Below are 25,805 nucleotides of genomic sequence, written 5' to 3'. Positions count from 1 at the left end.
TAATTTAATTTTCTCTTCATACCACGTGTACTAGTTTGCAAGGTTTCATTATAAGAAGAAACAACATCAAGCATATAAAGATAATCATAAATAGATAAAGAACCAGTGCCAATGGTAACTGAATTTTGAAAAAGACTCAATTTCCTATTTCCAAAGGAACAATAACCAAACTTGTCCAAAGTAGAAATAGAAACCAAATTCCGTCTAAAAGACGACACAATAAAAGTCTTATTCAAATCTAAATAAGCACTAGTTTTCAAAAGTAATCTAAATATGCCTATTGCCTCTACTTCTACTGCCTTGCCATCTCCCACATAGATGTGTCTTTCACCATCATTTGGCTTTCGGCAGCTTAGGCAACCCTGCATGGACACACTAATGTGAGACATCTCTATAATGTGCTCCATAATGTTTCATTTTCCTTATCCTTAATGGTATCATCATGTTCATTCTTTGCAAATCTTTTCTCAATTTCAGCAAAGAAACCTTATCTGTAGATACCTCATAAGTCAATATAATGCCCTTAAAACTTCTTGAATGAAACATTTCATGATCATCAGACTCATGCAATTTGATCTTCTCACTTCCAATGATGAATTTTATCATTATCAGTACCGGATGTCATTACGACAGTGAGTTAATCAATTCCTAATACAATGCCCAGATCAACAATATTGAGAACTAGCATAATGTTCTCTTTCAAAACTTCATATTGAGAACTAACATAATGTTCTCTTTCAAACCTTAAATAACATAATTCAATATGCAAATTGAATTAATTATGAGCAAATATAATGGCAGCAAATTCAATAACAGAGAAGTTAACAAGCTCGCATAAGTTATATATATTTGAATTAGGGCAGACAGAAAAATCAAATCATGGCAAATCCCATCACAAGATACCTAGCACGACATTAATATTTTATCTTTGGACAAAAATACTAACTCATAAGTGGCCATCTTGTTGTAGCAATCAAATATTAACAATAAGTCCTGTCAAATAATAAATCATCTTTGGACAAATTTATTATTCACATGGAAAACTAGATAATTGTTACATATTTAATTCGGCCAAATATTAGCCTTCCTTTGAGCCGGGTAATATCCGCATGAATTTACAGACACACAAAACTGAATAGATGTTATATATCAAATTAATCTCCACAAGAGAGCCCACTTTGGCGGGATGTTGCTTAAACTAATTTATATAAAACGTCTATAACCATGACTTGAATACAGATGAGACAAGTATACATAATTGACCATAAAAAAAACTTTAATATTTATATATTGTCATATGTAACTTAAAAACCAAAAATATTTTTGACAATATATAAATATTTAGTCATAACAAACTCTCATAACAAAAGTATGGTCATCGAAACTAAATAACTACATAAAATGATTATGCCCAAATTATTTTTTCTTTAATTCACATAATCGCCCAATATTATATATTTGTCTCAAATAAAATCACAAAAGTTTATTATCAGAAAATTGGGCAAATAAAAAAAAATCAAATCAAGGTTAATCTCATTATAAGACACCTAGCACAACATTAATATTTTGTCTTTGGACATAAATATTAACTTGTAAGTGGTAATCTTATTGTATCAATCAAATATTAACAATAAATCATTTCAAATAATAAACATATCTTTGGATAAGTTTAATATTTACATGGAAAACCAAATAATTATTACATATTTAATTGACATCTATACCATGATTTGAAATTTTTTAGAACTTAAAACCGAACCATAAATCAATTTCAAAATCAAAACATTAATGTTTAATAAATACAAAAGTTATTACAAAGCAATGTTATAACCGAAACATTAATGTAAGGAAAACTGAAGTTATTATTAAAATTTATAACCAACACATTAATGTGCATAAATAAATACTAAAGTTATTAAAAAAAAACTTATAACCAACACATGAATATGAGGAAATAAATACCAAAATTGTTACAAAAATTTATAACTATTAATGTAACCGAAATACCAAAGTTGTTACAAAAACAATTGTAACCAAAACTTTAATTTGATCAAAATACCAAAGTTGGTACAAATATTTTTTTGTAACCGAAATATTAAAACACAAAAACTTCAAAAGTCTAAAATTATGAAGTTTTTATGAATTAAAACAAATCAACTGAAAAGTTTGAAGAGTTCATCAAATTAAAATCTTTGAATCAATGTTTAAAACCTCAAAAATAAAAATAGATATTATAAGCGATTCTCAATCCATAACATACAAGTAAAAAAAAACTTGATCCAAAAGCAAGATCATAAGATTTTTCCATGTTTAGAAACAAAGGGAAAAAAAACGATGTACTGAAAACATTGATAAACTAAAACATAAGAAAACCAAATTTAAAAGAATATTGATATTCAATTGAATGTCTCTGAATCAATTAATATTGATTCCTAAATCGTTAGCATAAGATTGGCGAAAACCAAAAGAAAAACCTTTCATCGAAGTAAAATAAAATCTCAATGAATCTACCATGAGTAGCTCTGATACCACTTGTTGGAAATACTTATTGGAATTAGATCCACAAACCACAAGATCATAAACTCATGTTAACCCATTAAGATCTAAAGCGGAAGCGTACCTGAATACATAGCGCAGCGGATTGAAGAGAATCAGAGACACCTTAGGTTGATTGGTCTTCTAGGGCTAAAAGCAACTAGCACATCTACACTTGATGGGGGAGGTTGTAGATTTAGAATGCTCATGCCCTAGGGACCATAACCCTATATTTATACTGAAAACCTAATTGTCGCAATTACTAATCTGCCCATCATAGTATTAGTAAATTACAACTGGGTATCTACACATATTTAAGCTCATACCCATTATATATGCCACAGGCTCATAAACTAATTTAGATCACTTAATTGGGCTCATACATATGATAGTCCATAATTACAATTATACATGTAAAGCCCATGACGTTGGATTTTAATCCAACAATATATACATAGGGTAGTTACTTATTTTTATTTTGTCTTTTTTTCATCAAAAAAAAACAAAATCATGGGTTTTTTTTTTCCTTTTTTTTATTATTAATTTGTAAGAAATGGGAATCAAATTTGATTAAAGGGAAAGAAAGAGGGAATGGGTGATTCGCATATTGGGGGTGAATGTTATTCCATTCCAATATCAAAATTGTACAACTAAACATTAACAAATGTAATTAATTACTCTCATTTCCATTTTCTATTGTAAATATGTTTAACCAAACACTCTCTAATACTCCAATATACACTCTCAATTTCAGGAGTTCTTATATTAAGCATCCGGTTTTCCATGTCATTCGAAGAACTCCCAATTCATATTTGGATACGTGTATTGTGACCCCACATAATAATTAAAATAATGGAATATTTATAATATGTATGAGTTGTCAAAATATATATGGGCGTACTCCATTTAACATTGGGCTTAATATATCATTTGCCCCTTAAACTTATACAAAAAGCTGTTGAGAAAATTAACTATTAATTTAAAACAATTAAATAAAAAATGAACTGTTGTGAAGTTTCAATTAATGAGGGACTATTTTTATAATTTGTATTAATAAGGGAAAAAAAGAGATTGGGGAGTTGAGAAAGATGTAGTTTGAGAGGAGGCACAATTGTGCCTTGTGAGTTTTTGAGAGTTTATTTTAGAGGGTAGTCTAATTATTTTGGGGAGAGATAAAAATAGTAAAGATAATTATTTTGAGTATTTTTGAGAAACACCCGAGTGCTACTATTTTTGTTTTATCTCATTGTAACTCTAAAAAGTTTCTAGAGAACACCCTCTTGTAAACCTCATAAATTCAATAAAATTGTTTTATCACTTCCGCTAAATTGTCGCAATCCAGAAATTTTTTCCAAAACTGGTATCAGAGCTTCAACGATCTTAAGGGATCAGTGAGTTTTTTAGAATGGCAGCCAACCAATCATCATCGATTTTTTCTCCTCCAAGTTTCAATGGTGAAAATTATCAAATTTGGGCTATCAAAATGAAAACTCATTTAAAAGGGTTGGGCTTGTGGCAATGGGTTGAATCTAAGAAGGAGGTAACACCTCTTGGAGACAATCCAACTCTAAATCAAATAAGGGGTCATGAAGAGGAATCATTGAAAGCTCCAAGAGCTTTATCTATCATTCATGGTGATGTCTCAGAGTCAATTTTCACGAGAATTATGACTTGTGAAACAGGAAATGAAGCTTTGAAAAAGTTGAAAGAACTTTATGAAGGCAATGAACGAACAAAGAGGATGCAAGTCTTGAATTTCAAAAGAGATTTTGAGACTCTAAGAATGAAAGAAAATGAGTCGATACATGAGTATTATGACAGGTTGATGGCGATCGTGAACAAAATCCGGTTAATGGGAGAAGATTTGCCTGATAACAGAGTTGTTGAAAAATTGTTCGTGAGCTTGCCTGAAAGGTTTGAGGCAAAACTTTCATCTCTTGAAGATTCAAGAGATATAAGTCAATTATCTTTATCCGAATTAATTAATTCTTTGCAAGCTCAAGAACAAAGAAGAGCAATGAGAAATGGAAAAAAATGAGCAAGTAGTTGAGGGAATTTTCCTTGCCCAAGGTTCAAAAGAAAAAAAAAGGAAATTCCTCAGTATGGTCATTGCAAAAGGCATGGTCATTATGAGAATGACTGCTGGCACAAAAGGAAGCCTAAATGTTTCAAGTGTAAGAAGTTTGGGCATGTGTAACAGAATTGCAGGAACAAGAGAAAAAAAATGTCAATGTGGCAAATCATGTTGACGAAGAAGAATTTGCTTAATTTGGAGAGAAGTGCTCCAATAGTTGAAGGTTGATGAGAAGTGCATCAACAAATCGATTCGGTGAGAAGTGCTCCGAGAAATTATTTGCGAAGAGAAGTGCTCCGTTTACAAGGTGATTGTTAGAGATAATGTTTCTATTATCTCTGTAAATAGATTCTTATCTATTTACAGAGATAATAGGAACATTATCTCTAACAGTGATGATGGGAAAGTACATCATAGATATATATTGAAAAAAAAGGTTTTAAATTAATAGTTAAGTGGAAGATTGTTGAAAAAATTAACTATTAATTTAAAACAATTAAATAAAAAAGGAACTGTTGTGAAATTTCAATTAATGAGGGACTATTTTTATAATTTGTATTAATAAGGAAAAAAAAAAAAGAGATTGGGGGAGTTGAGAAAGATGTAGTTTGAGAGGAGGCATAATTGTGCCTTGTGAGTTTTTGAGAGTTTATTTTAGAGGGTAGTCTAATTATTTTGGGGAGAGATAAAAATAGTAAAGATAATTATTTTGGGTATTTTTGGGAAACACCCGAGTGCTACTATTTTTGTTTTATCTCATTGTAACTCTAGAAAGTTTCTAGAGAACACCCTCTTATAAACCTCATAAATTCAATAAAATTGTTTTATCGCTTCCGCTAAATTGTCGCAATCCAGAAAATTTTTCCAACAAAAGCTTGATTGGTTCACTGAACTTTCAAAGTGTCTTGATAGTCCTTTGAACTTGCATAAAATGTTCAGTTATCCTTCTGAACTTGTGTAAAATGTAATCAATTGATTATTCGATTGCAAAAAAGTAAGTTAAATGCAGAAGAGGTATTCCACGTGTTTTAGAATGTTACTACATAATTCAACAATAAAGTAAAATAAAGTTATTATTTGTTCAACTATAAATCTTGTATTCTCTAATATTATAACCGCAATACCCCGATTTTGATTGTTTTACTTTTTTTTTTAACGCGTGCAATACATTTCCTGTATTTAACTTGCTTTTTTTACAACCGGATTATCGATTAATTACATTTTTTTAAGTTTAAAGAGTTAACTGAATATTTTATATAAGTTTAAAGAACTATTGAGGTATTTTGAAAGTTCGGGAAGGCAATAGATTTTTTTTTTTTTTTTTACAAGTTCAGGGTATTAAGCCTTTAACATTGACAACCGGTACTTTTATCAAAAAAAAAAAAAAAAAAAAAAACAACAACATTGATAACCGGTACTTCTAGTAATTTGACAGAGTGTAACCTGCACGAACTTGAAGAGAAGCCAACTGTTCATTTAATCGACCTAAATTGGTCCCAAGGCCAATACTGCCAAAGCAATCTCCCGTCGCATTTCACGTCTTGAGCTTGGGTCTTCAAGAATGGGGTTTGTAACCTCTTCAAGTTTCTCTTTCAACAGGTTAATTAGGTATTTCATGGTTTTTTTATGTTTTATATTCTATCTGAATTTCAGGCAACTGCGTGATTATTTGTACGCTTGGATTAATCATGGGCTTATCGAAGTTTTATGCAGTTACTTTACGCTAATGGCGGAGGTGTTGAAAATACTGAGCTGGATTGAGTAGGAACAGGTACACCTAATTGATCCTTGTCTTTCAGTTTGTATGGATATTCACTTTGATTGTGTTTTGCATGCTCAGTTCTACTCTACAAATTACAAAATCTGAAATCTATTGACTCTGCTTATCTCTGGGGATGAGATGGAGTGATTTTCATGCATTGAAATACTGATATGCTCTCCCTTCTCTGTTCCAAGAATGGGGTTTCTCCTTCTGTTGTTGGTGCGTATAATAGGCTCACTAGAATCCTGTTGAATTGGAGATAGATAGTTTGCAGATTGATGGATGCTAGTGCTACCTGAATCTAGTTTTATCACTAGTACCTTATCTTTGGTTTCAAACGCACAACAAATAGCAAATAGGAGAAATTCTACAATACTCACCCGACTAATTAATGTATAACAGTTGTACATATTTATTTCTTAACACCAATATCTACTTAATCAAAAAAAAAAAAAAAACACCAATATCTACAATGGAGTAGTAAAGCATCTCTCTTTTTATTGGTTGGGCCTATTACTAACAAATAGAGAGGAATATGAGGATACTTACACAGAAAAGAAATGGAAATGAACTTTACACTGCTTATATAGGATTATATACCCAACCATTATTCTTAGCAGGAGAGATTATAGCATATTTCATCACACTCAGGAAAAGAAAAACGACTAAGCTATGCTCCTTATATTGAATCCATGCTGTCATACATCGAACTAATAGTGGAAACAGTGCTTAGAAAGTCTTGTGCTAACATTTAAAGAGGTTTATAGAGGATGGGGAATAGGTGTAGATCATTTTTCCTCTTTACTGAAGCTCCAAAAATCTCAAGCATGTCGAGGTTTTCTGGCATCATTCCTGTAGGCAGTTTCCAGTCGAAATGAAACAGCAGTTGTGCGAGTGGAAACTCAACATTGATTATACCATATGTTAATCCTGGGCAAATCCTTCTTCCAGCACCAAATGGTAGATATTCAAAATTAGCCCCTTTGTAATCTATTGAGCTATCTATGAATCTCTCCGGATTGAATTTCTCAGCTTCATTCCAGTAATTAGGATCCCTTCCCATTGCCCAAGCGTTAATAATAACCTTGGATTTCTCAGGAATCTCATAACCATAAATCGAACATTTCTCCCTACATTCTCTTGGTAGTAACAGTGCAAGTGGTGGGTGTAATCTTAGAGTTTCCTTTATTACCAGCTTTAAGTAGTTCAGTTCATCAAGTCGTGATTCATCAACGTCTCCTTGTGTATCGAAGATTCGTCTCACTTCTTCTTGTGCTTTTTCCATTGCTTTTGGGGTTTTCATCAGCTCTGACATTGCCCAGTCTATTGTAGTAGATGATGTCTCAGTACCAGCAGCAAACATGTCCTGAATTAAAATAATAATAATTACTTCGGATATTCGCAAACGATGCGGTTAAACTATTCACCGCACATAGTGTTCATTTAACTAGCACGAAGTCGGATTCATCCGATTTCCTTATCTGCTTCCCAACAATAAGAAGTTGGATGAACTTCATTCCACTTCTTTGCAACTGGAAGTAGGATGAGTCAGCCAGCTTTTTTGTTGGGGAGCGTAATCCAAGCATTACGATAAAAAAATCCAATTACTTGGTGATTATGAAGCTAAAAAGAGAAGAGAGGGAACTAACCAGTATGACTGCTTTGATATTGTCATCTGTTAAAGGGAATTGAAGATCTCCTTGATCCTGAGCATTCAAAAGCACATCTATAAGATCTTCAGTGAGATTACTTCCTGTCGCCTTTCTAGCTCTATGTTGGTCAATGATGTTTTGAAATATTACATCTATCTTTTTCTGATGCCTCTCCATTTTAGATATGATTCCACTTAGCACTCCAAAAACTTTGACGGAAGGATATAAATCAGCAAGATTAAACCCTGAAGCAGCTTCTACCAAAACTTTAAGAGCTGCTATCAAAGTATCTTCTCCCTCCCATATCTTGCCAAATGCACTTCTCGAAACGATGCTATAAATTAAAGAATTAGCCATCATGCTAAAATTGATAGGTGATCCTGCAGCTGCACTGGAAGATATGGATGTAATGAGTTTTGATACTTGTTCTTCCCTGATAGATCTGAATGACTCCACACGTTTTACAGTGAGTAGCTCGACTGTGCAAATTTTTCGCAGTTGTCTCCAGTAGTCTCCATAGGGTGAAAATACAATGTCTGAATAATTATAGGTCGTAAGTGTCAAGGCAAGGAGACGAGGCCTTTGAGCGAAGGTGACATCATGGGTTTTCAGAACCTCTTTAGCAGTTTCAGGTGCAGAGATTACAATAGTTGTAAGTTCTCCAAGTTGAAGATGCATAATAGGTCCATAGATTTTGGCCAAGTCTTTGAGGCGGCTATGGGGAAGGGATGTAATTAAGTGGTGGAGACTCCCTACTAGAGGTAGTGTCCATGGTCCTGGTGGTAGATTTTTGGTTGAGTTTTTCTTCAATAATATCAATCTTAATACCATGAAGATGAAGACTAGAAATGGAAAAAGGATTCCTAATTGGAGGAGTTCCATGATCAGGAATTGGAGTTTTTGGTTGAGTTAAGATTTTACATTCCATCTTAATCTAATATTACCATTCGAGCTTTGTTTTTTAGTTAGATCGGATCTCATCATGCCTATGTAATTATAATTGACTTTTGCTTAATACATTGTGATTTGCTGAAGTTTCCTTTAAAAAAATTATTGGCGGCTTATAATTAGCCTCTTTGAACTTGTCAAAAATGACGTAATTAACTCTTTGACGTGCGATGGAGCGAATTGGAACAAATTTATCATTTTAAGTAATTATGTTAAGAGGGTAATATAACGTGACTTTAAACAAATTCAAGAAGCTGATAGACTACTTTGAAGCAAATTTAAAATGCTAACGGTATACCTTGTAAATTTAGAAGGCGAATTGGTTTTTTTTAACTAAGTTTAAGCGAATCTTGTTGTATTAATTCTTTTTGTTTTTTAATAAAATCAGGTCCGTGTTTGTTGGAAGTTTTCATTTTTACTAATAAAGAAATGAAATACTTGCAATTTTACAGTCTGGACTTCTTAATAAGGCAAATAATTTATTTATATAGTAATCCCACATTGGGTCCATGAAAGTAAAGCATACTAATATTTTAATAGCTTAATACCAATGTTATCAGAACCGGACCGAACATCAAATCGGATTGGTGATTGGGTCACAGGTCACTTGGTCGGACCGGATGGTTCGGATTGATCGAACCGGATGACGTAATAAATAAATAAATAATATTTATATATATATTAAATATATATAATTAATTTAAAATTATTTTTATAAATTATATATATCCAAAACAAATTATAAACAACTTTTGGTTTGTTATTTTTTTTGTCAACTTGAGACTTAAATATATAACAGATAAATAGAATTTAGGAGGCGTTTGTTTGCTCCTTTTCATGCTTCTTTTTGCCTTTTCACTTCAAAAGGGAGAGTTTTAGGTATTTGGTTAGTGACCTCGTGTTTGCCTTTTACATCTGAAAAGTAGTATTGGGTGTTTGGTTAGTGATCTCCTGTTTGCCTTTTACATCCGAAAAGCCTTTTACACCCGAAAAGCAGCCTTTCACAAAAGCAGATAATCTCTACTTTTTGGAAAAGCAGCTTTTTCAAACAGCAAACCGTAACAGCAACAGCAAACAGCAAACAGTAGGTAAAACAAACGGGCCCTTAGAATAACTTGAAATATGTAAACATATTTTATGAAATGCGGTCTTTTTAACGATATATTATAAACTCAAAACGGACAAGTGAAGTCTGGTCTCCTTTTGCTAGATTTTATCTCGTTTTCTTTTTTAAACTTTCCATTAAATTTTTTTTCCTTAAATTGTATTTTCCTTTCTTTCCATTAAAAAATTTTTCCTTAAATTTTATTTTTCTTTTTCTTTCCATTAATTTTTTTTCCTTAAATTTTATTTTCCTTTTTTTCCATTAAAATTTTTTTTTTAAAGTAACAACAGGTGTGAACCGGGTTGGTCGGTTTCTGGTTTAACCACCGGTCGAGCCGGTTCACACCGGTTTTTAGAGGGCTCATCAACCCAGCCAAGCTCGGACCGGACTGCCTACCGATTCCCGATCGAACCGGTCCGACCAGCCGGTCCGGTCCGGGTTTGATAACATTGCTTAATACGTAAAAAAATCTATTAAATTTGTCAAAAAGCTTGACTCTCTGAATTTATAGTATGTCTTGTCTGTCCCATTAACTTGTTTAAAATAACCTATTGGCTATCTGGACTTTGTTTAAAATCACCTATTAGTTTTCATAACTCATTTATAGTAATCCATTTGTTCTTAAACTTGTTTAAAGTGATATACATGTAATTTGTCTAAATATTTAAAAAAATTCAAAACTTAATAAATAAAGACCCAATTTGTGATTCTAAGTCTTTAGAACAAATTAATTTTTTGTTTTGTACAATTTTTATGACGTTTTTGTAGATTTGCAGGGCGTTTGGTATTCTATTGGGATAAGGATAAGGATAAGGATAAGGATAAAGGTTGTGATTGGGATAAGGATAAATGGTTGGGATAAAGATAAAAATATGATAGTCTAGAATTATTATTCATGTTTGGTACGTAGGATGGGGATATGGATAAAATAATACATTTTACTATTTTAACCCTAGTTAAACTACATAACATTAATTTGAGGGATAAGACGGACTTTTTCATCCTATTAAAATCGCAGGAGTTTATCTCATCTCTTTATCCCCCATCTGTCTCACTTTTCTATCTCCCAAACAAACACGGGATAACTTATCTCGTGTTTTTTTTTATCCCTGTCCTACCTCTTATATCCCTTCTAACAAACACCATGTTAGAAACTTAATTATGACACTTTAAACAAATTTAGAAGCTAATGAGACAACATATAAATTCAGAAGGTCAATTAACATTTTTAGACAAATTCAAGGACAAACTGAAATATTAAACCTATTTTAATTATGTGGGAAGCTACGGTCAACAAGAAGTTGCGTCACAACACTATTTCCGTTTCTTAAGAAAACATACAACTTGAATTTATTAATTTTTGAAAATGAAAGTAACCGTATTCATTGCATCATCATTTATCAATGGCCTAATACATCACCAGCTCCTCCATAATAGTAGATTGGTTCCTTGAATTTTATAAGTGTTTCACTAGCTCCCTAAATTTACTTATTTCGTTTCACTTGTTCCCTAAACTTGTCCATAAAAATCGATTAGCTCCATGAACTTTGCAAGTGTCTCACCAGCTCCTTAAACTTGTTTATTCCGTAACAACTAAATACAAAAATCGTAATGCTAACTCGGATTAAGGTGTAAAAATACCCTTAACGTTTTGGGTCAGGAGTATTTTTACCCCTAACGTCTAAAATGGTGCAATTTTACCCCTAACATTAGTAGCCAATGACAAATTTATAAATTTGGTGAATTTTTTGATTTTTTTTGTCCAATTCGTACAAAAAAAACAGTATTTTTTTTTCACATCCCAACATATGTTTGTGATTTTTCTACTGTGTAGATGACAAGATTTATGACCGAGAAGACAGTTTGATGAATTATATCTTAAATTAACCCAATTTATCAATGTTAGGGGTAAAATTGCACCATTTTAGACGTTAGTATTATGGTTTTTGTATTTAGTTGTTACAGAATAAGCAAGTTTAGGGAGTTGGTTCAGGAGCTAATCAATTTTTATGGACAAGTTTAGGAAGTTGGTGATACGAAATAAGTAAGTTTAGGGAGCTAGTGAAGCACTTGCAAAATCCAGGGAACCAATCTACTATTATGGACAAGTTGAGAGAGTTGGTGATGTATTAAGCCTTGATAAATCCTTGAAAATACATATATCCTCTCCTACTGCGGTTACTAGATGTGCTCTATCTCTCTTAGGACCTGTTTAAAATGCTACTTTTCAGGTGTAAAAGGCAAGCAGGAGGTCACTGACAAAACATCTAAAACTCTCCATTTTGAAGTGAAAAGTTAATCAAGAGCATGAAAATGAACAACCAAACACCATTCGTAATAAAATTCACCATCCAACTGGATCCGACAAGAGATAAGGTGAGAAAAACTTGCATGAACTACTTTGTTAATTTTAAGTAAAAGTATAAAAATAAAATCGGCATAAAAACCAGTGTTCTAAAAGTCGGCCAAGTCGGCGACTAATCGGCCGACTAGTCGGTGAAATTCAGAACACTGACCGATTTTTTATAACTGGGCGGGTTAAGTCGCTAAGTCGGGGGTCCGATATATTTCCGCCTAGGCGGTTCAAGTCGGGGTAAATCGGGCAAGTCGGGCTAGTCGGGCAAGTCGGGTTAGGCGGGCAAGTCGGGTTAGGCGGCTAAAAATCGAGCCAGTCGGCTAAAAATCGGGTTAGGCGGCCAAAAATCGGGTCAAATCATAAAATTATAAAAATTTTGCTACAAAATAATTAATACAAATAATTAATGATCACAACAACAACTAAAAATAATAGAACTAATTTACATAGCACTAAATAAAATTAATTTTAATATATTAAATTACAAATATTAAATATTTTGAGGAAGAAAATAAAGAATTATTTGATGAATATGGAGAAGGTAGTAGACATATTTTTTATGGATATTTTATTATTTATTTAAAGCAAATATTTATAATATTCATATATTATTAATATTATTTTTAGATGTGATAATTTATATTTTAAATGTGTTTATATAATATTTATTTAATTATAAATATAAAAAATAAAAAAATACATATCCGATTAATCCCCGATTAGTCCCCGATTAATCCTCGATTAATCTTTTGAGGTCTTGTCTGCCCGACTAGCGCCTTACGACTTTTATAACACTGATAAAAACACATCTAAGAGAACATTTCCACAAGACTCCTTTATTAATCAAATTTAATGAGCTTACGTTGGCACCCACTAAGAGTGTGCATCGGTTTAAAACCGAACCGAAATAACCGAAATTACTAAAATAATTAACACCGATACTGAACCGAAATATTCGGTTAGATTCGGTTCGGTATTAAATTGAATTAGTTAAAAAAATAGAAAACAACAAATAAAAATTACTATATTTACTTATTAAATAAATAAAAAAAGATTGAAGTACTTTCAAAACAATTTATATTGACTTATTATCTTAATAATATTAAAAAAAGTATAATCCATACGCAGCCCTCTGAACTTGTCAATTTTGGTCATTTTGCCCCCTGAATTTACGGGACGACCTATTTGCCCCCTCAACTATTTAAAAGTGGTATTAGCAACCCCCTATTTTCATTATAAGTTACAAGATGAAGTTCCAACATTAGTACAAGCGTTCATAGAAGTATTGGAACCGGCCTATGTAGACGATTTAGAAGGAGTTAAAGCTATATGCAATTTTTACTAGAGAATTTGTGTATTGTCTATACTAATCTTATTTGTAGCCTGTTTTAGTAGTGCACAACCTTTTTTAGTACATGTCATGATTGTTTCCGTTATATTGAAAATAGGGGGTTGTTAATACCACTTTTAAAGAGTTGTAGGGGCAAATAGGTCGTTCGGTAAATTCAAGGGGCAAAATGACCAAAGTGACAAATTCAGGGGATGCGTGTGGTTTAGGCCTTAAAAAAACTAGCCATGTAATATATATATATATATATATATATATATATATATATATTTTTTTTTTTTTGTCAAACCGAACTGAACCTAATACCAAAATGCACCTAAAATTAAAACCGACGCCGAATCAAAGTGTGAAAAACCGAACCGAAAAACTGAATTCAATCAGTTCGATTCGGTATGCGGTTTAAACCGTACCGTACCACCCACACATCCTAGACAACACAATTCAGGACCAAAATGAACCCTCTCGGGCAGGCCTCCTTTCGGCCCGATCCATTAAATTGCTTTTTCCTCCTACTCATTGAACAGTCAATTTTTTAAATTTAATTCTGTACAAAAACGTTTGGTGGTTATAAATGATTATTAATTCTCATTAAGAGGAAATTAATTATTGATTAATTTTTTAATTGATGGGAAAATGTTTTGAACACTACCTATTTGAATGATTTTCATTCTATTTTGAACAAATAGTTTATTGCATACAGACCAGAAAATTTTCCTTTCCAGAAACATTTTTCTTTTATGTTCAGGTTCCTATTTCGTTGGTTCATGCTTCAAGTGATAACAAACTACACCGGATTATAGTCCGTAAGATTATGTTGTATCTTAGGAGATAATAATCAATTGCGGCTACATATACGGGTAAATTACACCTATGGCTACTGAACTTTACCCATTTTAATACTGTGGCCACTGAACTTCAATTGCTAATGGTATGATCACTAAACTTTACATTTTTTAACTGTGGTGGCCACTCAATTTTAACTAACTTCTCAAAGTGGCCGTTAACGATCTCAAAATGAAAATATTCAAGAATTAAAGTTGTTCAGAATGACATTTTAACCACATTTTTTTTTCAAAATCACCTTTATTGGAGCGCGCTCTCTCTCTTAAAACTTACTCTCTCTCCTAATGAAATAACACCTAAATGATCTCAAAACGAAAATTTTCAAAAATTAAAGTTCCTTAGAAATACATTAACTCTTCGAATTTTTTATTTTGAGGCCGTCAACAGTCGTTTTGAGGTGTTGAGTGGCAACCGATGTTAAAAAATGTAAAGTTTAATGATTATACCATTAAGAATTGAAGTTCAGCGGCCACAATATTAAAATGAGTAAAGTTTAGTTGCCATAAGTATAATTTACCCCTACATATACCAGGATGAATTTAGAATTAGGAGTAGACATTATTAGTGTTGAAAATAATTATGGTTAATTATCTCTTTACCATCAGATATTAACAGATAATTATTAGGGTTATTATCTCCAATAAATACTTAGGGGGCGTTTGGTTCACAAGGGGTAAGGGAAAAAGAATCAAGAAAGTGAAACTAAAGGAAAGGAAATGAATAAGAATTGATACCCCTATGTGTTTGGATATGTTTAGGAAAGAGAATGCAATTCCACTTCATTCCCTCTGTGGATGTTTGGTTCAAATAGGGAATCAAAACTATTTTTTTTTTAACTTCATATATAATCAAAAAAAAAAAATCAACTCTTTTATTATAGTTTTCATAAAACGTGAAATAACTTCATATATAATCCCAAACAATCCAAAACGTCACTCACTTACTACCCTTATTGATAATAATATAAAGTTAATAAAAGTTAAAATTTAAACTTAACAAAGTTCATACAAATTAAACAAAAAAAACAAAAACAAAAACAAAAGCCTAAGCATAATACTTCATCACCGGAAAGAGTTTAAGCATCTTCATTGTCCTTTTCACCAAGAAAATCTTTGACAACAATTTTTATACATACATGTACCTCTGTTAATAAAATATAAGAATTAAAATCAAAAGATAATGAAATAGAGGAAACTGAAATAAAATTAATCAAAGAAAATGAATAAGCATTATATTTAAAAAGAAAATAATTATTTTAATAATTAAAAATAAATATTAAAACTGAATAATATGATAAAAGAAAAAAATTTGGTCAAAATTATTTTTCAAGGTAAAAAGATAAAAATAAATAAGTATAAGGATCAAAAGTGAAATTAATCTAGTGATAAAAAATATAAATAAATAAATATAAGGATTAAACAAAAATAAAAAAAAATAAAATTTAGTAAAAAATATTTTTTGAGTAAAAAAATTAAAAATATATAACGAAAATGAAATTAATCCAAAGATAAAGAAATGTAAAAATAAAAAAATATAGAGGCCAAAATAAAAATAAAAAAATAAAATAAAATAGAGAGTAAAGTAGAATTTTATGAGTGTAGAAGTTTAAGTTAGAAAGAGATGGGAAAGGGAATAGAAAACCTTAGGAGGAGTGGGGAATGGGTTAGAGGAGTTAGGGGTAAACCCAAAACTAAAAAGAACAAAGGAATCATTGAATTAGCAAAACAAACACCAACAAAGGGAATGAAGCCTCCCCTTTCCCTTACCCTTTCCTGAAACCCCCAAACCAAACGCCCCCTTAATATAAACATTAGTTATTAAATAACTCTAACTAAACTTAATATTTATCTGATGATACCGGTTCAAAGAATGCAAATTTAGATAGTCATGGTGAGATTTGAAGGAAGAAGATGGAAGCGTAAAAGTCTTGATTAAATGAAAATCGGAGAAGATGGAGTCTGTGTAATCAATACTTGGGGTATAATGTGTAGTTTAGAGATTTATCTCTCTTGGGATATGCATTGCATCAAACAATATGAAACAAGAATAATCCTCTTAAACGACAATCTTTGAGGAACCGAGGGAGTATCTGTTAATATTTGATGATAGGTAAAGAGATAATTAATAATAATTATCTCCAACAATCATCACTTAAATGACAACCGAAAATTGAGTAGTTTAGTATTTGCAGTATAAATCACGTGGATTCGATATTTGGATTTGTCCACGAGTACATTTATCTCTTAGTGAGCCTTTCAACGGGTAAGCATCAACCCACTAGTGTAATTTGTGGGTGTAATTAGTTCCTGAAATGATATTTAACATCTTAAATCTAATGGTCGATGGTTCAAATCTTCTTAATATCATTTATTAATGAAATTTTGATATAATCAAGTGTTTATATTGTGCACCTTCAAGATCAAAGACATTTTTATGAACAAAATGTATCTAAGATACTAAAATAATATAAAAATTACTCTTAAACTTCACTTTTTAGCTAAAATTTTCGAAAATTAATTCCTCATAGTTATAACAAAAAAAAATAAGGAATAAGTTTAAAAATTAATTCCGCATTCAAATTTTATGTTTTTGTAAGAAATATTTAAGGTCTATTTGGTTCAGCAGTTGCGGCTGTGGTTGCTATTTGCGGTTGTAGTAAGCTGTTTACTAGCTGTTTGTTGATAGTTGTTTAATTATTAGTGTTTAGTAAAATTATATTGAACTGTTGCTGTTAGTATTTAAAATGTCTAATATAGACATGTTTTAAATTAATCAACAAATAAGTTATAAAATAAGAAGGGTAATTTTGTCAATAATTAATAACTACAATGGCAGAATAAGCCTAGGGAATGGGTGGTGAAGTTGAACACGGATGACTCTTGTCTTAGCAATGGCAGAATTGCCGTTGGAGGAGTTCTTCGGGATGCTGGTGGAGCGTGGCTGGCTGGGTTTACCTATAACTTGGGGTTGGGCTCGTCCTTCTCTGCGGAGCTTTGGGGTATTCTGTCAGGTATTAAGCTTGCCATTCGCATGGGTGTTAAGAGACTCTTGGTGGAGGCTGACAATTTGGAGGCGATTAACATGATTATGAATAGACAGGTTGTTGGTCCGAATAGCCATAACCTTATCAATGCTATTTTGAGGCTTCATCCTGCCTTTGAGTCTCTTAATTTCTCCCATGTTTATAGGGAGCAAAACCGCGTGGCGGATTGCTTGGCTGCTGCTGGCCATGGAGGGATGTTAGGAGTGTCTACCCTTTCTGTTCCTCCTTCTTCTCTTTTGTCTATTCTTCTCGAGGATAGGGTTGGGGTCAGTCTTCCTAGACTGATCCCGGGTTAGGTGTTCTTGTTTGTTCTTTTCCTTTCCTTTCCTACCAAAAAAAAAAAAAAATAACTACAAACAGTTATTCATGAAAAGCTCCAAAACGCTACCAGTTTCTAAAAAAATGCTAAACGCTGCGGTTATATAACTTAATCAAATGCTATATTTGAGGTGAAACGCTAAATGCTCATCCGAAAAGCTGAAACATACACCCTCTTAATAGGCTTAATACATCATTTGCTCCCTAAATTTGTCTAAAAGTATTAATAGGCTTAATACATCATTTGCCTCCTAAATTTGTGTAAAAATGTTGATTGACCCCTGAACTTTTAAAGTGTCCCGATAGTCCTCCAATTTGCATAAAATGTTCAGTTAGCTTCATGAACTTGCGTAAAATGTAATCAGGCGTCTTCTCTAATGTTAGAACCGCATACACACGCATATATAAATTTGTTATTACGAGAGTCAATACTAGTATATTTTATATATAATGGTGATCAAGTTTATTTTGTGCAATTGTGCATGTATGCAAATATATGCATAGACCTTGTAGGATATATGAACAACTATTAAAAACATAATCAAGCCACAAACTCTCCTATGAGATATATTAATGCTCAATATTACAATTAATAATAAGGAATTATCTTTTAGTATTTTTCTATAAAACCTAACATCTACCCATCATTTTTCATTATCTTTCACACCACTTCTTCTCATTCTTTTAGCTTTCTCTTCTTCTTCCTCCATAAAACACACAAAATGGACAAAAGACCTTGCAACTCACAAGAAGTTGAAGTCAGAAAAGGGCCATGGACTATGGAAGAAGACTTGATCTTGATCAACTACATCGCTAACCATGGCGAAGGAGTTTGGAACTCGCTTGCTAAAGCCGCAGGTACCTTGTTCCACAAGTCATTATATATATATATATTCCGTACTTTCCAAATAGTGACTAAAACCATGGAAATTTTTAAGTTATCGTGACGAACCATTTAATCCAACTTGATAATCGTGTCTATGATATTACACTAGGTTTGAAACGTACTGGAAAGAGTTGCAGGCTCCGATGGCTGAACTATCTTCGCCCCGATGTTCGTAGAGGAAACATTACACCTGAAGAACAGCTGTTGATTATGGAACTACATGCAAAGTGGGGAAATAGGTACTGTTATTTTTCCCATATACTATACTTTAGTCAAGAAATATGCATGTATATGTTTTGTAGTCCTCAAAATGAGATCAAAAGATACAAAGAAAGAAATTTGAGGGTGTGGGGTTTCAATTGTTCCTAGCTAAGAGAAAGATTTGTGACACATGGGGATTTACAACTCATGGCAAACAAAATAAACGTGTTATTCAATTTCTTATGAGTTGATGATGATGTATTCTTAATTTATTACCATACCATACCAATTGAAAGGGTTTTTGCAATCTATGTTGATATTGTCTCTAAATGGAGTTAGCCATGTTTTGTTGTGATGGAGATCGGACACATCATTCCAAGTGGACCTATCCTCCATGTAGTACATATGCCAATCATCAAGATCAACATCAAGATCCAATTGTTTCAAGATGTGTACTACTCGGGGCTAGATGCATGAAGAATGATGGATCCACTCTCCAAGGTACAAAATTTTCATTTATTTTTTTGATAACTTAATAATTTTTTACCTATTTGATATACCGAGGTAAGAAAAGATTACAATCATTCGTTCAAAAACAAGGTATCCTGGATCGTCCAGGCCCTGTCTAGGTATTTGAAATCGAGAATCCGTCTCGATTTTCTCTGATTAGTCATTTTAGGCGTTTTTTGGCTCCTAAGCAATTTTTAGTCGTCTGGGCTCCGCCTAGGCCGTTGAATGCTGCTTAGGGACCATATAAACGACAACGAGCAAAAATGTTTTTTTACTGTGATTTTTTTTTTATATTATAATTCACTTTTGAGTTGTTTCAATGGTATTATTGTTAAAATGTTGATATTTACACATTTTTAAAGATATATGGTGTAAATATGTGTTTTTCTATATTAAATAATTTTATATTATTGTTTTTAGATAGTATAATGCATATTTTAATTGAGTTTATATAATAATTTGTTGTTTAACAAATAAAAAATACAAAAATATAAATCCAATTAGTCCTCGAGGAATCTGCAATTAATCTTCCAGTCTTTCAAAACCTTGATTACACCTAGTATTTGGTATGGGCACGTTTTGAAATGTGGACAGCATGAGATTTGGCAATAAAAGGTTTCCATTTATAGCTGAACCCTTTTTGAAGTAGTCACATGTAAAAGATTACAACTTGGGCACGTTTTAAATGTGGACAGCAAAGAGGTTCATAAAAAAAAACGTGGACAGCAGAGAGACTTGGAATAGTTTCTAGCCATGGAACATGCCCTCATATAAAATGAAGTTAAAATACTTGCTTATGTTGCTAGTTTGCAAACAATGTTAAATACTTAATTTGAAGGCTTAATGTAAGCCTAATGGCACCCAAACTTTTAAAATAATCTATCATATATCTATCGGTGGTTTTAATACACACACTTATAATTGGCTGTAAAAATCTATCATAAATCTATAGTTGGTTCATTCGGACCTCCTGCATACAAGATCATTGATCTTCCATAGCATGTATGTCGCTTCATCGGCCAAAGATGATAGAGCAACGATTTTGTGTGTATGAGGTTTAAATGAGCCAACTATATGTGTATGATAGGTTATTTTAAAAGTTAAGGGTGTCAATAGACAAAACGTGCTAAGTTTAAAGGTGTAAATATAGATTAAGCTTAATTTGAAACTGCATATCTTGAATTTTAAGTAACATACAAGTCTGATATAATAATGAAGGTGGTCGAAGATTGCAAAGCATCTGCCAGGAAGGACAGACAATGAAATAAAGAATTACTGGAGGACAAGAATTCAGAAGCATATTAAGCAAGCAGAAGCATTATCTGGAGCAGGAGGAGGAGGACAAAGCAACTCTGAAATCAATGAAAATGGAAGCTCAAGCAGCAGCCAAGTTTCTGCAATGATGGACACTTGTAATTACCCACAAATTAACCCTAATAATATCCCTCTTGATCCTTTTCAACCGCCCATTTTACCTCCTGATCATTCCAATGAAACTTACTGGACCGTAGAAGATCTTTGGTCCATGCAGTTACTTAATTAATTAATCCTATTCTGTCTGCCTTATGTTTAATTATGTCTCTCCATTCTCAAAATTATAATATGTTATTAATGATTTGTATTTGTATGAACTGAATCCAAATTGTATTATTAATGAAATTATACAAACAGAATTGCTTTACAGTGGTATATTTTATACAATGAACTTTCTCTCTCTTCCTTCTAACTGCTTTTCACACTCACTCTCAATACATGAAACATGTACATTTGTTACATTAATTATAATAGCCTCCCCTCTAGATGAAGTATATGAGAATAACTTCATCTCACTACTCAGATAAATCCTTTAGATGACGGTTCAAAACCGTAGTCTAGAAGAAAATAAAATTGTCATGGGCTCGCTGTTGTCTGATGGCCTTTCAGACGATGGTTGCATTTTATCATTGAATCAACCTCACATGACATCAGCCTATTGGTACGTTATCATCTTATACGTATTCTGATGACGGCTTATTATTACTATCACCTATGGCTTGGGCTTTGAAGGTTTTCTTTGGTTCGAATTTGATCTCAAACTTCGCCAGTTTTAAAGCCCATTCTGCCACCATGTCAGATGTTTTTTTTTTGTCGTTAGAGGACTTTGTGCACAACGATGGAATAATTTTGGAAGTAATGCTGAAACTTTTGTGTTATGACTACTATAGCGAAGGCCAATCTTTCTAAACGATGGTACCAGGTTTCTGCATCCCTTAAAACCTTGCTAATGTAGTAAACATGGAAATGCTCTCCCCCCTCTTCTCGAACTAGCACATTTCCTTTGGATTCATTGGCCACATTGACGTAGAGGTAGAGAGTCTCGCTTGTACTTGGTCGGGTTAAAACTTGAGGGCTGGATAGGAACTACTTTAGTTCTGCAAATGATTCATGACATTTCTTAGTCCACTCAAAGTCTTTTACCCCCTTGAGGGTTTTGTAAAAAGATAAACATTGCTTCGTTATACATGATATGAAATGCCCCAAATCGTTAATTTTTCCAGTTAACTTCTGGACGTCATTAAGTTGTTTCGGGAGTTCCATGTTGATGATGGATCTTGTCATGATTGGCTTCTATTCCCCTTTAGGATATCATGAAGCCTAAGAACTTACCCGACTCCACTCTGAAGGTGCATTTTTCCAGATTCAGTTTCAAGTTGTATGTCTTGAGGGTATCGAAGACGAGCGGAAGGTCTTTTGCATGTTCCTCCTTAGTTCTGCTCTTTATGATCATGTCATCGACATAACTTCCACCATATCCGTGATTAAATCTTTGAAAATTTCGTTGACAAGCCGTTGGTATATCAGACTTGCATTTTTTAAGCCTAAGGGCATGACATTGTAGCAGTACGTACCGTCGTGAGTTATGAAACTTGTCTTTTCTTTGCCCTCGAGGTTCATGGGGATTTGGTGGTACCCTTGCACCACATCATAGAAAGAATAGATTGCATATCCGGCTGTAGAATCAATTAGGGTATCAATACAAGGTAGGGGCTGGGAATCCTTTGGGGTGACTTTGTTGAGGTCTGTAAAATCCACACCAAGTTGCCATTTCCTATTTTCCTTTTTAACAAGCACTACGTTTGGTCTCCACTTTAGGTATTGGATTTTTTTGATGTGTGCAAAGTCAAAGAGATTTTTTGATCTCAGTGCTAATTATCTTCTGCCGCTCAGGGCCATGGTTCCTCCTTTTTTACAAACTCCCTCCACTGCTTTATCAATGTTGAGAAAGTGCATCATCACGTCTGGTGAGATACCTGTGACATCCGAAGGACACTAGGCAAACGTGTCAGTGTTGTCTTGAAGGCATTCGTGATGCCTTCCTTAATAGGATCCACCAGTCCTTCAGCCGTTTGTATAGGCTTACCCTTCACCAACTAGACGGTCTCGAATGATCTTACGAGTTCTACACGTTCTCTTTCTTCCTCTTGCTTGTCCTCTATTCCTGGTTTCATGTTCAGGGAAGCCATATATGTTTGCTACTAGTTGATTCCCTTGGGCAATAGCAATTCCTTCATTCATGGGTAGTTGCCAAGCCATATGCTTGATAGATAGGGGCCCTACGGAGCTAGATAGGAGTGGTTGCCCTACAATAGCGTTATACAAAAGTGTTGTGTCGACTAGTAGGAATTCTGCTTTGCTTCGCCACTTAGGACCTGAATCTCGGACTTCCACTTCTAGACTGATGCTTCCTAGCAATGGAACCATGTGGCCGTTAATCCCCACAAGGGGGGCTGTGCTTCTATTTAACTTATCCTCCCCAATATCGAGTCCCTCGAAGACTTTTCGGGTAATAATATTCACGGAACTCCCAATATCCACAAAGACTTGGTGGACTTTGTAATCAGCAATCATCATTGCAATTAACAAGGCATCATCATGCCATCTCTCAGGTTTATTTTTGAGGTTGCCAAAGTAAAAGTCTGAGCATTGCTCCTATACTCTTTCGATGATGGCAACCTCTTTCCTTTTTCTTTTGGTTCGGGAACCTCTGACAAACACGTTTATCACGCCCCTAGGGCCCCTATCATCCTACTTCCACTCTTTTTCTTTCTTGATTCCCTCACTATACCTTTTGAGGAATCGGCCCAGCTTTCCACTTTCAGCCATTTTTTCCAACTCCATTTCTAACTACCAGTAGTCTTCCATTGTGTTTCCCTCGCTCATATGAAAGTGGCAGTATTTTCCGTTGCTTCGGCCGTTCTTGAGTTTAGAAGGGTATTCGATTTGTACCTTATTGTCTTCCACCCATAAAGTGTGTTAAAGGAATGTTGTGGCCTATCCCTTTGCTCCCGAGGTCCGTTAGTGCTTCATCCCCTGCTCACTTCCTTCCAATGACGTTTATCGTTGTGGGAGGACGGCTCTTTTCGAAGCAACGGGTTGGGCTTGTGCTCGTCCCAACGGGTGTGGTCTCGGGCTCTTTTTATTAGCTCTTGAAAATATTTTCGCCAAACGGTGGTGATACTTTGCTGAAGTTCTCAGCTTCGGTAATTGCTTGTCAAGGCGTTAATAGCTCCACCCACATTAAAGTCCTTCACCTGAATGGCTATAGCCTAGAATTTTTTTATTGAAATGGGCCAATGTTTCCCCCCTTATTCTGAAATGCTCGGTTAAGATCTAGTATGGTCTTCCCCTCCAAAACTGAGGTGATGAAATGATCGACGAAGGATTCTGCCATTTGATTAAAGTTATGGATCTACTCGAGTAGGAGCTGCTCGTACCAAAAGGCCACTGACTCCTTTAAAGTGGCGGGGAATATACGACATAATACAACATCGGCGGCTATAGTTGCTTCCACTATTCGTCAAAAGTTTTTGACGTGGGTAACAGGGTCGCCCAATCATCCGTACTATTCGAAGGTTGGGACTCGGAATCCCCGAGGCATGGGTTGCCGCTGAATCTCTTTTGAAAAGGCATGGGTTTCTGTAAAATGTTTTTCTCCAGGACCTCCAATATGTCTTCTTTGCTAACTGGCATACCTTGTTTGGCCCTTGTCCTCTCCGGATCAGACCACTTGTGGCGGAGACTCCTAGGCTTCAAAGGGGAACGATGTTTGCCTCACCTGTGAGGCTTTTCCTTTTCCTTACCCTTTGGGTCATTTTGCTTCGTGTGGCGTCTAAGAGGGCTTCTTGATCTGGAATACCTCCAGCTCGGGGATGGGCTTTGGGAATAGGCTTTAGGGGTCCCAATGGATCCCCTACTTAATTTTCTAGTCCGGGCGGGTTTTTCCCACTCGCTCTCTTTCGCCTTCCGCAATTATCGTCGAAGATCGGTTATCTCTAATTCATGCGATGCCTTTACGTCGTCCATATCTTTTCATATGACCGTCAAATTTTAGGTGAGCCTTCGGGATTCTTCCATTTTCTAGAACTGGTATTGAGGGTCTAGTTGGGGCTAGGGCCTTGCTAGCTGATTAACTTCTTGATCGTTGTTTCGGTGCATCTCCGAGTGAACGTTTCTTGATTGAGCAATTGCTGAATATTATGATAGACGGTGGATAATCGAAATCCATGCTTACCACACCAATGATAACTTGTTACCTGAACCTGGTTACGTGTCTGAACCGTGTTGTTGATCCTACATCCTATTCGAGCCTACAAAACAGTATTTAGGTCAGACAGGGTAGGAGTTTGGCAAACATGCTTCGATGCTTGAGTCAGTTTCTAGTTTAAGAATGAATGGAAGGATATGAACTAGCTTTGAAATAATAACGTACGTCCCTTGTGTTTATAACTGTGTATTTATAGTGTATGATTTAGGTTTTAGGGTTGTTGCCTTCTTTGAGAATTCTTATGGAGTTAGGATTCATGATCCCTTAAGGAGTCTGATTCCCATGAGGAGTCCTTTGTCCCGAAGGATTCTAAAAGATCCTTGTAGATTTGGAGGCTTGTGGGTCGTGATGGGCCGCCGCTTATTGGGCTTGGGCCACATCGATCGTTACAATCTTGTTGAAGTGAGTTTGGGTCCATCTTGAACGCGTTTAGGCCCTTACCATATCCTGGGCTTGGATCGCAATTAGGATGGTAATAACATCACGTGCGTGATAACATTTACCCTGATATCAGATATCAAATGAAAAAAAGTCAACAAGGCAAGATGCGTTCGAAGTTCAGAAGGAAACTTTGCATAGACAAATTGTCGCATGTATAAAAATTTGAGATTTATGTATAGAAAATTGGTTGTTATTCATT

At 34.0% G+C, this 25,805-nt stretch overlaps 2 protein-coding genes across 11 annotated transcripts; one reads left to right on the top strand and one right to left on the bottom strand.

Moving 5' to 3' along the window:
* The first annotated feature begins 6,061 nt into the window (after positions 1-6,061).
* On the top strand, positions 6,062-21,259 carry LOC136219221 (MYB-like transcription factor EOBII). 10 transcript variants are annotated; one of them, XM_066006515.1, is made up of 6 exons: positions 6,062-6,175; positions 6,263-6,380; positions 12,308-12,452; positions 18,718-18,842; positions 18,980-19,109; positions 20,800-21,259. In XM_066006515.1, the coding sequence occupies exons 4-6, from the start codon at positions 18,764-18,766 to the stop codon at positions 21,122-21,124; spliced, it is 534 nt and encodes a 177-aa protein (XP_065862587.1). In that variant the 5' UTR covers positions 6,062-6,175; positions 6,263-6,380; positions 12,308-12,452; positions 18,718-18,763; the 3' UTR covers positions 21,125-21,259. The 10 variants fall into 10 exon arrangements, with proteins under 10 accessions (XP_065862587.1, XP_065862580.1, XP_065862583.1 ...); XM_066006508.1 differs by having other exon boundaries at positions 18,673-18,842; XM_066006511.1 differs by having other exon boundaries at positions 6,062-6,217; positions 6,323-6,380; positions 18,673-18,842.
* LOC136219220 (cytochrome P450 71D445-like) lies at positions 6,745-8,878 on the bottom strand. The gene is made up of 2 exons (XM_066006507.1): positions 8,021-8,878; positions 6,745-7,737 (listed from the first exon to the last, which is right to left on the bottom strand). Exons 1-2 carry the CDS (start codon positions 8,852-8,854, stop codon positions 7,123-7,125), a joined length of 1,449 nt encoding a protein of 482 aa, XP_065862579.1. The 5' UTR covers positions 8,855-8,878; the 3' UTR covers positions 6,745-7,122.
* Positions 21,260-25,805: the final 4,546 nt, after the last annotated feature.

The sequence above is a fragment of the Euphorbia lathyris genome, chromosome 2 (assembly GCF_963576675.1).
Source record: "Euphorbia lathyris chromosome 2, ddEupLath1.1, whole genome shotgun sequence".
NCBI lineage: Eukaryota > Viridiplantae > Streptophyta > Magnoliopsida > Malpighiales > Euphorbiaceae > Euphorbia > Euphorbia lathyris.
The sequence above is the reverse complement of the archived record's forward strand: the minus strand, read 5'-3'. Positions and strand labels throughout refer to the sequence as shown.